Raw genomic sequence first — 13496 nt, forward strand, 5'->3', positions numbered from 1 at the left:
GGTGTTTCTTGGGATGATAAAATTGGCAAATTTGTTTGTTGAAATATACAATATACAAGTGTTTTCAAGTACTACAGGGTACCTACCAACACCAATCTGTGGGGTTTTATACCCTCATCATTGAATGCCAGTCAGTCTTTTGGCATGGTTCTAGTAGAATCCATTTGGCCTTGATTGCAGAAAATCATGTTCTGATCTTTGAGACCTTCAAGGCTGGAACTTATTTCAGATAAAACATGTCAGCTATGATATATGGAATTGCCTGAGGCCAAGGAAAACTGTGATGGCCAGTCAAAACAGCTGTTATGAGAAGAATGTGCAGAAATTCATCAATGAAAGATCACAGTTTTGTATTACTTACACAATACTGCAACTTTACAATACAAATTTTAATTTCACATACTAATCAAATACATATTTATTTTCATTATATCTAATAAAATATGAGCCAGAAGTTTTAACTGTTGGAGTGGGTTAAGCACTGTTGGGTTTTTTTTTATTTTTTTTTATTTATTGATTTTTCAAAGCAAAGGTTAACAAAACATATATACAATGAATGAACATTAACTCCTACTACTACCCCTCCCCAATCAAGAACCCCACTCAACCCCAAATTAACATCCCAATGGTCTTACATAAGTACACACATATACAGAGAATAAAAAAAATACAACAATTATAATATAATATAATAAAACATATATATTGATATGTACATACACACACACACAAACACATGTATATATGTATATATGCATATATATATATATATATATATATATATATATATATATATATATATATTAGTTCTGGGAATCCCAAAATGTTGAGCCAAATTACCAAAGGATCTCAACACTCCACTCTCATATAGGTCACAGAGTGTAGTAACCCCCCTCACAATCCACTCTGACCAGCAGAAGGGGGACTTTTCGATACATCATTTTGGGTTCAGCCATATGCTCAAGGCAGCATTCAAACAAATGTCTGAATTAAACACTCAGGAGACTTTTGTCCATACAAATGTGATTGCAAATGTGAGATAACGGGGTGTAACTTAGCTTCTGCGGTTCGTTTGATAGAAAGGCTTTGCAATGGCGAAATAGGGGCAAGGACTTCTTGTTCAATACGAAACCAGGGAGGGGCTCTTACAGGTGGAAGCGACCAATGAGTCAAATGCCTGAGACCAAATGCATAATAATAAAACAAATTCTTGGGTAGGCCTTTGTCCAGTGGCCTGTATAATTTGTTGAAATGTAGTCTGGGACATTTCATCAAATGAAGGACTTTGCTATGTTATCAAATTGCTTGAAATAAGAGAGGGGGACATCTTTTGGGAGTGATTGTAGCAGGTAGTTGACTTTTGGAATACAATTAATTTTAATAACATTAACCTTCCCAATCATCAATAAATGCAATGAAGCCCACCTGCCATCGCTCGAAAATCTTTTTATTAAACGGTCAAAAGTAACTCTAACTAAATCAGTCAAATTTGCTGGGAATAAAATATCCAAATACTTACTGCCCTGTTTGGGCCACTGGAAGGCGTCCAGCTGGAAGACCGCTACTGGACAATACACTGTCAGAGCCAAAGCTTCGGATTTAGCCCAATTGGCTTTGTATCCTTAGAACTTGGAAATGGAATTAATAATTCTGTGGAGGCATTGCATAGATCTAGTAGGGTCAGAGACAAATAATAAAATATAATCTGCGTAAAGCAGAAGTTTATGCGCCAAACCTCCCGCAGTCACCGCTGGAAAATCATCCTTTTTCTTATTGTGGCTGATAATGGTTCCAGGGCCAGACCGAACAATAATGAGGAAAGCAGGCAACCCTGCCAAGTGCCCCTATTCAGAGTAAAATAATCTGAAATTAGTCCATTTGTTTGTACTGCTGCTACAGGGTGTCTATAAAATACCTTAATCCAACCAATAAATGTACTACCGAACCCATACATTTCCAAAATCTTAAAAAGATAATCCCATTCAACCATATCAAATGCCTTTCTGGCATCAAGTGAGATGGCAGCGACTGGTGACTGATCATTCGCTACTGACCACATGATATTAATGAAACGCCTAATGTTATCAGAAGAGATATGGCCTTGAATAAACCCCACCTGATCTATATGTATAAGCGATGTCATAACTTGACTTATTCGGTTAGACAAACATGTTTACATCTAGCTGGATCAAGGAAATTGGATGGTAACTTTTACTTTCCACATAGATTTTTGTCCTTTTTAAGAATCAGGCTGATCCGGGCTTGTGTCATGGTTGGGGGAAGCTTTCCATTCTTTAATGCTCCCATATAAACTTCTAACAAAAGTGGAGCCAGTCCTGTAGCATAAGATCACAAAATTCAAACCCATCTGGCCCCGGAGCCTTGCCTGTAGGTAAGGCCTTAATTACCTTGTCAAGCTCCTCCAAGGTATCTCAGAATCAAGATAATTTTTTTGCTCTTTAAATATCAAGATAGAATTCTTTAAAATCATTATTAATATCAATGGCCGAGGTAAATATTTCACCACCAGCAATGGTAGAAATGGCAGAAAAAGCCTGTCTCTGCTTATATATCTAGACAAAAGCTTCCCTGCTTTGTCCCCCGACTCAGTGTATGCCTGTCTTGCCTGAATAACCAAAACTCCACCTTTCAACAAAAGAGTATTATATCTGTATTTCAATCGGGTTAATTACCTGAGGCCATCAGATGACATTCGGCATTTCAGCTATGCCTCTGCACTTTTAAAATTCCCTTACAACTCAACGAGTTCTCGTGCTTTGGATTTTTTGATGAATGAGGCATACTTTATGGTTCAGCCCCTAAGAACCGCCTTAAGTGCCTCCCAAGCCACGCACACAGAGGATACTGTGGACCAGTTGGTCTCCATATATACATTGATTTCAGTCTTTAACATTTGTTGGAAATCAGGATTTTGCTAAAGGGACACATTAAAGCGCCAACTATATGATTTATTTTTCTCTGTATTTATCTCTAAACTCACCAGGGCGTGATCTGAGACTAAGATGTTTTCAATTGAGAAATCCACAACAGATGAAATGAGGGACTTAGATATAATAAAAAGAAATCTATTCTAGAATAGTCCCTACCAGATGGGTTTAAAAGTCGCCTAATATCTGCAAGACCAAGATGTTTACACATCCTGTGAAGCGTCAATGTTGATCTAGGGTGCTTGCACACTTTTGCTTCAATATGAGTCCATCAAATGATTAAAGTCTCCTCCCAATATTATATCATGAGGGGTGCCAGCGGCTTGCAACGTCCCTTCAAGATCTACAAAAAAGCCCTGATCATCAGCGTTTGGTGAGTAAATATTAGCTAAAATCAACCTATGCCCCTGAATTTCTTCTAAAACAATAATGACTGTTCCTAATTTATCTTTAATCTGTTTGAGATATTTGAATTGTAGATGTTTATTTATAAATATAATGACCATGCACTTACTTGAGCCAGTACTAAAGAAAATATGTCCACCCCATATCTTCTAATTTTTCAGCTTCCTGGGGGGAAAGATGAGTTTCTTGAAGAAACACTATATCATATTTCTTATGCTTAAGAAAATAAATAACCTTCCTTCTTTTTATGGGGTGTTCCAACCCATTCACATTCCATGTGGACAAAGATAACCCACTCATATTAACATTTTACATTTTGATATAATAGAAAAAATTAATTTTGAGGCAAAATTACATAACAGAAAATACTTTGTAAAACAAACCTCAGCCATTAGGCAGAATAAACACAAAGAATGTGTAGATTCATTCACAGAACTGTCTCGAAGGTGTGTTCCTCCACAAAACAAATTCCAACCGATATAAAGCCGTTCAGTTTCCTCGGACAGACAAACAAGTATTCAGTGAGCCAGCTGTTTATGAGTGCAGCAGATGACGTAATCATTCCAGTGTCCCACAAAAATAATCCCCTCCACTGAGGCAATCACGTGCGCTCTTATCCCAGGAGATCGCACTAACCCGGCTCCCTGGATGACTCCTCCCTAGACCTCTGGTCCGTGAATTCAGCAGAGGAATTCCCCAACCAGACACACTACGAGTACTGAAACTACTCTGTACTGGAATAGGTGCTCCACAGGACAGGCCCCCGTGTGGAATATTCCCCCTGTGTGTATTTTCTGCGGTTCGTCCCCTTGTGAGCAGACCCACGTCTCCCTTGGGCAGTCCCCAATGCCCCCTGGTAGCCGTGTTTGTAGCAACTCCTCCCTCTCAGTGGGTAGGATCTACCACCACGCCCTTTCCACATGTTCCTGAAAACCCATGTGATGTATTCTGCCACTCTTTACCTCCCCCCAGCCTGGGCAGGTGGTGGTCTCCACGTGGTCTTTTCCCCCTGAAAGAATAGGAGTTGGAAAAGAATGCCTTCCCCGGTGCGTGTGATAGCGTTAAGATGGCTCCAGCCACTTTGACTCTATGCGAGAAACATAGAGGGAGAAAAGGTGCGGCGGGCGCGGCCAGCTCCCATGCTTGACACGTCGCCTTGTTCCACCCCTCGGGGTGCCAGGAACCTAAAAGGTTTATGACAATTTTATGGGCCGTTGGCTCAGCAGCGCATGTACACGAGCCACTGTTATGGCCGAACCTCATTCTCGGCTCCTCAGGGCAAAATCTTGAATGGACAGACGCATTTCCCTCCCTTTATACCTGTATGTCCGGGGGCAAGACATGCAAATTCTGTCTATTTGTCATTGGCCTTTTCTCAAGTTCAGAGATGCGCAAGGCTCTCAAGAGAGACCCCTAGTGTCGTTTCTTCGACACAACGTCTCGTTCCCTCCATCAGGGAACGGAGGTTACAATAGTAACCTAGACGTTTTTTGTCTACTGAAATTTCTTCAAAATATTATTTTTATTTCATAGTTTTGTCAGGGCAACAATCCAAAAACACTTTAACCAACTCCACAAACCATTGAAGAGACTTTAATTCTATCCCTCACAGCCTTGTTGTCATTCCCATCAAAAAACAAAGATGGTGCTGCATATGTGTGTATATACACTTTTTGTTTTCCACATTTAGAATAACAGTAAAGTCATCAAAACTAAGGAATAACATAAATGGAACTATGGGAATTATGTTTTGACTAAACAATACTGTAAATAAATAAATCAAAACTGTGTTACCTTTTAGCATTTTCAAAGTAGTCACCCTTTGCCTAGAATTTGCAGACATGTAGGGCCTACTCTTGACATTTTCTCAACCAACTTCTTGAGGTATCACCCTGGGATGCTTTTTATCGAAGGAGTTCCCATCTATGTTGGGCACTAATTGGCTGTTTTTATTTATTATATGGTCCAAGTCATCAATTAAAAAAATAATTAAATAATTGTAATTACATTTTAGTTTTATAATGAAATAATTTAATATGTTGGCACAATTATATTTTGTCGACAAAATGTAGCGTCTGGAGGAATCAATGAAGGATAATCATTAACTCAGCAGGTTCATGAAAACAAGAACTTACTGTTCCAACTCCCCTAATTACTGCAATAGCGCCAACTAGTCTCCACGAGCACAATAAATGGTCTGTGATAGGACAATGAACGATTGACAGAGAGACACTCCCGCTATTGACCCCGAGAGGATCCTCGTGGTGCTTTCTAAAAAACCCCGCACATGTGACACCCTGTGCTTCACCACGTGAGAAAAGGGCACGTGAGAAGTTGGCAACAGAGAATATGTGTCTTTCAGTTTTAAACTTAGAAATGTATGTCTAATGAAATATATTTTAATCCCTGTGTGTTTATTTGTCTGATGATAGATCAAAACTAGTTGAAATTAGTTTAGTAGTGTAGTAAAACCTGTTATAGTTAATAAGAGGCCTTATATGTAATAGCCTAACAGTGTATATCCACTTTTAAGGGTACCAAATATACTTTTCTTGGTATCAAATTAAACCTTACGACTTGTCCTAGCTGAATATAAATATAAGATCACCTTAGAATGGTATTTCGGCTATGTTTACCATCTTTTGAGTCATTCAGCCCAAAATCTCTTACCGTCATAAATCCGGTCATAAACATGCAAATGAGCCTTGACGGGACAAAGGAATCATTCTCCTGCCCAAAGAAAGGAGAATTTTACGACCTCCAAAGAAATGTTAGAGAGGGCTGACGCTCACTCAATCCTTACTGAGAAAGAGAAATGAACCCTTTTTAATCCTATATATCCTATATATATATCCCTGTGATAAATGTATTAACATGTATCTAATGATCCATCTCAGGATTTTCCTAAATGTTGTTTGATCTATGTTTTCTTGCAAACTCTAATGGGTTAATGTTTCAGACTTTGCATACTATGGTTAACCGAAATCATATGTGTGTCATATTTGGTCTCTATAACTTGGTATTTTGAAGATTGAAATGACTGTGTACATGATATGTCGATAAAAACATCATATTAGTATTACAAGAATATTTCCTAGTTCTAAGAGGAACACTCTTAGGACAAAGGGCAATAAACCAAATTCCCGCCTGGAACTTCCACTCTTCTTATTGGTCGAGCCAATGAGAGGTGGGACCCGTTTTCGAAGGGTATAACTTGCATCAACACTGGCCTTTCGATCTCTTCCTCTCTTCTCTCTTATCTTCTCGTCTTCTTGGCTGCTCCCAACTTCCCCACTTCACTTCTGGACCTCCCTTGGACTTCTCCCGGACCTCTTCAAGCCATCTTACATCTCTCACTTCTCCTCCCGATCTTCTGCAACCCTCCGGAACCCTCGTCAACTATTCAACAGTCACCCTCAAAGACGCTTCGAACTTCTCGGAACAACCCTTCAACTCTCTCTTCAATCTTGCTCAGCTGCACACAAAAGTCCCTTGCGCAAGTATTATTTCATCTGAAATTCAAACGCGTTAAAGTGTGTAATTCCATGTGCTGGCTCTTAAGGGTTAACTGTTGTAATAAGTTGCTATCCTTAATAATCTCTTTATTTTCCTTATTGCTTCTACTCTGTTTATTTTATGTTTATTTTATGTTACATGTTAAGTGTCTGTTTGTCAAGTGTAGTGATATATTCTAGTTCCTTGTATTAAACCCAATTATATGCTTGATTGTCTGTGTTTGTTGATCATAAAACAAAGCCTCTTTAATGTGCGATTTTAAGCTACGAGCTGATATTATCAAGGTAAGTTAACGTGCTTTGATGAGTAAGCTTATAACTAAGAATAAACCTTCAAGGGAATTGATCAGGAATATTTAGCAAAGCTGTTTGCGGGTCGATTCCGTTGAGGGTTTAATTAAATTAATATAGCCTGTCTGCATATAATGTATATTCCTAATTAATTATAATTCGTTGTGTTTAATTATCTATATATATTTGAAGCAGACTCCTGGACTATATAAGCCCTTTTTGGGGCGTTTTTACATGTATTGGTATCCGGGTCAAATCGTATGACTGATCATTGATTACTATCATTAATATCGGTCATATATTCACCAAACCTGACCTGTTCACCCTACAAAAAGTAATTTCAAACATTTAAACATGCGCCTTTAGATCAAACGATTTTTAAGATCATAAGAAAAATTTCAATCAATTGTTTCAAAGCTTTTGACCGGTAGTGAATTTACATGTGTGCGTGCACACACACACACACACACATACATACACACAGCAGTGTCTAAATGGCTGAGACCACATTGAAAATCTGAGACGTACGTGAGTCTAACATTCTACCTAACATCTCCTTTTGTATTCCACAAAATAAACAAACTCATATGGGTTTGGAACAACATGAATAAGTAAATTATAACAGACTTTTCATTTTTGGAACAATTACTTTCAATTAATACAATTAAAATAGAAGCTGTTGGTTTCAGAGTTTTGGTCCCCCAAATAAGCACATTAGTTATTCCAGTGTTGTTGGAATTCACCAGATCATCCCATACTGTTTTGCAGTAATTCCCTGCTGTTAGTGGAAGAGGATGACCTTTACCTTACAACAAAAGCCACTAACCAACACGCAACTGACAAGTGTCTTGTCTTTACATTCCTTTAATTGGCGTTGAACATTTCACTCAAAACACTGGCATCACAGGTCCTCTTGATCCTTAAATCCTATTAGACATTAAGTCAGATCACTTGACTTCTCACTGACAGTAGCTTACATGCTTGCTCAGTGCTTAGATTGTTTTCTGAGATGAAAATTGAAGACGTTCATGGGAAAACATTGAGAGCAAAATAAACAAAGATTTTAGACTGAGCCTCAGGAAAGGGACTCCTCTGAGATTCACATTTTGCATGGGTTAAATACAGAAAATGTTTCCGGTTTCATTTATATGTAGCGTCATGGAGCCCAAGCCTCTCCATTAATGTTTATATTTTATTATGTATAAAGCGACATACATACAGTCAACTAGTTCTCTCTTATGATCTTAAAGAAACAATTTTCATATCCATGGATTTTTTATTTTTTTTCCCACTGTATGACAGTTGTAGGAATAAGAAATATACTGTTATGTAATACAGAACAATGGGGATCTATATATCTTTTAAAAAGATTCACAAAAAAGAATAGAATAAAATAGAGCTTCACATGTAATATGACATAGTTATATTGCATTAAACAGAAATTGTCTCTCTTATGTAATTCATATAAATAACAAATATAAATAAACAACCGTTACAAATAACTAAATGATAATGGAAATCACCTTACAGGTCTTGTGTTATATTTGTACATAATTTAAAAAAGTCTAAATGTAAATTAATCTGAAAAGGTGATAAAGTCCTTAATGTAAGATTATTCAAATCTAATATTCAAATGAATCAAGCTAAAATGTCTATTTGTTGTAGTAAATTAACCCTCTTTTGTGGGTTGTATATGATAAGGTGTGCAAAGAAAAAAGATACAAGTTATTTTCTCATCATGGTCTCCAATTGCACAAAATAGTAAATGGTGCACTTATATAGCGCCTTTTTAACCTTAGAGGTATTCAAATCACTTTACGCTGTGTCTCATTCACCCATTCACACACCAATGACAGCAGAGCTGCCATGCAAGGCAGCTAGCCTGACATTGGGAGCAACTTGGGGTTCAGTGTCTTGCATAAGGACACTTTGGCACGTGGAGTCGTGTGGGACAGGAATCAAACCTGTGATTAGTGGTCAACCCGCTCTACCACCTGATCCATAGCCACCCACATAGAATGGAGCCTAACAAGGTTCTGAAATAAAATACAGAAAGTGATTTTAATGTAGTCAAGTTTTGAAGCTGTTTGAAGTATTTCCTTCACATTCAGTGTTTTCAGAGTTGGTTGTTGTATTTTAACATGAAAACCCACATCATATTGCTTATACATTTAACAATCTACTGAATACATCTGACAGCTACCGGCCAAGTTGTCTGTGTTTGCACTGAACCCATAACTAGATACGCCTAAAGGAATATTTCAAAATATATCAAATTATTTATAACATTTCAAATTAATTACCAACAGACTCTTCTCTGTCACTTTGAGATCTATTTTTGTTAATTTCTGACCCAGGAACTTAGTCCTATCCTCAGAACTCACTTACCTGTATGTTTAAATTGAGGAAGGCAAGTGAGAAAAATATCTAAATCTTAGGTTGCAATGACAATTTATTTGAATCCTTTTGTTAGCTCTGAAATTAACATATAAATCAACAAATTACATTAAAGACACAAAATCAGCACAAGTTGTTTCGCAAAAGATCCTCTTGGACATGCCATTTTAAGCCATCTTAAAGCTAATTGCTTCACTTCCTTTAACCTGGCGTTCTCCCATCTCTAAAGTCCCTATTTAATTCAAGGCAGGCTGAGAACCTGCTCTCTGTTCAAGGACAATGAAGGCAGGAAAGTGGCAAGGATGTTCAGTGCTGACACTGGCCGACGTGATGTCTGTTGTCCTCATCAGATTCCTCAGATGTTGGCTCAAAGCAATTTTCAAATTTCCTTCGCAATCTTTTCTTGAAGTGCACAGCCTGTCGACCAGTAGTGTTAGTGCACTCCTGAGCCTTCAGCTTGGCATAGTAGTCAGAAAATTTGTTAAACAGGATGGAGATTGGCATTCCATTCAAAATAATGCCAAAAGATATGCACCCAAAGGCCACCACTCGACCAGAGTAAGAGATGGGTACCACATCTCCATAGCCTACAGTGGAGATGCTCACCTGTAACAGTGTAAAAAAGACTTTATTACAATTATGTCCATTTTTTATTTGCTAATGAGGGTCAGAGGACTGAGAATAAATGACAAAGAAAGTAGATCTGTGTCGGTCAACTAGTTTTTTGTGCAAAAAAAGTCAAAGTGAATTAATCAGCTCTGTGATTAGAGTCAATCATTTTGAATGCATGTCAACTTGGTAAGACTTAGTAAGTCTCCAGGAAGTTCCAAACTAATCTAACTTTCCTAGTCATAATGGATACCTCTGATTGGGCAACATTACAAGGTATTATAAGGGATTAAGCACAGCCGCTAGAGGATAAAGACTAATATTGGAAAAAGAAAGGAGGATAAAAAAGTCAATGACAGCAAATGATGAATAAACAATAAAACATGTATTTATGTATATGTATATTATATAAATGGTGACATACCATAGACTTCTATTTTTTACATAAAAAGCTGATCGTAACTCCTATAGACTTTTTTTTTTCTTCTTTTTTTTTTGCATGGGACGTTTTCCAAATAAGGACATCCCAAAATTTTCCCAAAGTGGAGAATTTGTCATACTTAGCTAATGGGACAAACTATAGCTAAGTATGCACACAAACACACACACACACACACACACACACACACAAAACAGTTGTTTTGTCAAAAAAACTCAATCTTAAAAATGAAACAGTTGTTTGAGAAATCAAGATGACGCTAATAAGTGTCTGCTGTACATTTTGAGATATATTAATGATATTGTAATTCTATAATTGTGGTGAATGTTTATTGTCAATGAGGCTTACTCACCGCTGCCCACCACCAGGCATCTGGAATACTGCTGAAGGGGCTTCCAGCAACATCCTGTTCCACTGAGTACATTAGGGCAGAGAATGTGAAGATGCCCATGATAATGAACAGAAACAGGCAGCAGACCTGTTCAAAACACTGACGAAGAGTGAAGCCAAATGCCCGCATGCCTGTTGAATGCCTTGCCAGTTTCAGAATCCGAAAGATTCGCATGAGTTTGACAACTTTAAGCACTTTGCTGACTTTGCTAACTCTCGCCATTGTCTTCAAGTCATCTTGGACACTGAGATCTTCTTGGTTAGCAAAAGCCTCAAATAACAGCTGGATAAAGTAAGGCATGACAGCCACTAAGTCTACAAAATTAAGTGCACTCTTTAAAAAATGCATGACATTGCACGTAGTCAGTAGGCGAAGGAAATACTCAAAGGTAAAGAAGAGAATTGAAGTGATTTCAACACACTCCATATAGGTTCTTCCAAAGACCTTATAATCTTTCAATTCATTCACAGTATTTAGAGTCATTGCTACAATGGAAATGAGGACAAAGAGGCTGGAGAAAACAGCAAATGACTTAGCGGCCAACGAAGAGTACGGGTTCTCCATCAGGTCCCATAATGTCTTTCGAACACCCCCCAAAATCATTTTCTTGAAACCATCCTCATTGTGCATAGGCTCTATTTCAGCCATAAGTTCCCTGTTCACTTTTAGCTGGTCTCTTATCTCATCTACTTTCTCCTCATAAAGAATGCGGCAACAGCGGGGTGTATCCCTCAAGTGTAGACCCCAAAACTTCATCTCCTCCTCAAAATTGATGGGACACAGACTCTCCATTACCCATAGCACATTGCTACAGTAGAAGTGGAAGATGTAGTGGAAGAAAGTAGGATCTCGGTCAAAAAAGAACTCATTAGTTAGCACACAGTAGTCATCGCAGAGTGTTAGCTGCTTGACGGGATCTTTGCACAGGGCTAAGGTACCTATTCGGGTTCGGGGGTATCTGATAGCCAGGTGCTTGGGAATGGTGAAGAGTTTACCACCTACATTAACGTTGATCACTGTTGAATGCCGGTGTGGAACCTTGAGTCCTTCATTCTCGCACTTTATTTGATCTCTTGTGTCTCTTGATTGAGGTGATGGTGTATCGAGGTTGTCCATCGACGTCCATGGTTTCACAGAGCTGTCCTGTGAAAAAGGAAAGGCACACTCTTCCTCCTCTATGCTCTGTGAAAAACTGTCATTAAGTTTGACACTTGCAAAAAGACTTGATCGTCTCTTTTTCAGTTTTTTAAGATGTCTTCTAGGTTTATCCATTATAACAGTTATTTAAAAAAGAAAAGGAAAAAGGGTAGAAAACTTAAATGTAAATGACAGGAAGATATGCTGTCTTGTCACTGAAAGCTGAAGAAAAAAAAAACACACAAACAAACAAAAGAACTATTACATTTAAAGTGTACTCATTCTTGAAAATATCCTTAGGATTGCAGCTTCAAGTACATTTCCAGACAGATTGAGAAAACATCTTCCACTGCTTCAAGCTTTTAATAGTTTGCAATATAGTTAAAAAGGCAGACAGAAAAAGCAACTGGGTTTGTTTCGGCTCAACAGAAGATCAAGAGTTGGGGATTGTGCCCCACCCTTACTGATGCGTAATCCCAATGCTGTTCTTACTGTCCTCAGCAGAGTTAAAAATACAGTCATGAGGATTAGTGCTGTGATTTAAGGATTGAGCTCTTTAGAAGGAATGACAGAGGGAAAATAGCAGTTGAAGAGATGCTATAAGATCATTAAATACTCTCTGTAAATTTCAATTTATGTTGCTTTTATAGAACATATGTATCCAATCTTGTATTAATCTGATATTTAAAACACAATTTACAAAATCCAATGTGAAACTCCTTTAATCCTATAATTTCTTATCTTATTCTACATTCTGCTTTCATATCCTCTCATGTACATGTTATGTGATCGTGGGTGAAACATTTGTAAATAAATCTGTTCCACTCACACATACAAATTAATTGATAGATGGACAGATAGATAGATAGATAGATAGATAGATAGATAGATAGATAGATAGATAGATAGATAGATAGATAGATAGATAGATAGATAGATAGATAGATAGATAGATAGATTTTAATGATAAAAATAGAAACATGGCCATTTAAAAATATTTTTTCCACTTCTCACAGCATAAACTAGTGATTTTTTTCAATCATGTTTTTTTTAAACACTTAAATCAGATTATCTCAGGCACTTCCGAGTTTTATTTATCCTTACATTAAAAGAAGCATTATCACAAAATCCCTTCTCGTATGCATTTTAATAGCAAAGTTATTCCTTCTATAGTGATGTACATACAGATTCTGAATATTGAATACATGTTGAGATGAGTTTGAAGTGCACTTTATTTTGATGCATGTAGCACATTAGTGCAGGTATTAAGATAAAATGTTGATTTAGTATTTGGAGAAAAACTTTTTTTTTTTTTAGTTAATGACCCTGACAAAAATTAACCATTGTATTACTATAGTAATATT

At 37.4% G+C, this 13496-nt stretch overlaps 1 protein-coding gene across 1 annotated transcript; it reads right to left on the bottom strand.

Moving 5' to 3' along the window:
- Positions 1–8764: 8764 nt before the first annotated feature.
- On the bottom strand, positions 8765–12512 carry LOC127649525 (potassium voltage-gated channel subfamily V member 2-like). Its single transcript, XM_052134667.1, has 2 exons — positions 10957–12512; positions 8765–10162 (listed from the first exon to the last, which is right to left on the bottom strand). The coding sequence occupies exons 1-2, from the start codon at positions 12265–12267 to the stop codon at positions 9863–9865; spliced, it is 1611 nt and encodes a 536-aa protein (XP_051990627.1). The 5' UTR covers positions 12268–12512; the 3' UTR covers positions 8765–9862.
- Positions 12513–13496: the final 984 nt, after the last annotated feature.

The sequence above is a fragment of the Xyrauchen texanus genome, chromosome 9, assembly GCF_025860055.1.
Source record: "Xyrauchen texanus isolate HMW12.3.18 chromosome 9, RBS_HiC_50CHRs, whole genome shotgun sequence".
NCBI lineage: Eukaryota > Metazoa > Chordata > Actinopteri > Cypriniformes > Catostomidae > Xyrauchen > Xyrauchen texanus.

Coding starts and splice junctions, on each gene's coding strand:
- LOC127649525 (XM_052134667.1), bottom strand. CDS start 12,267: ATGGATAAACCTAGAAGACATCTTAAAAAACTGAAAAAGAGACGATCA. Junction 10,163..10,956: donor ATGCCTGGTGGTGGGCAGCG/GTGAGTAAGCCT, acceptor ACACTGTTACAG/GTGAGCATCTCCACTGTAGG.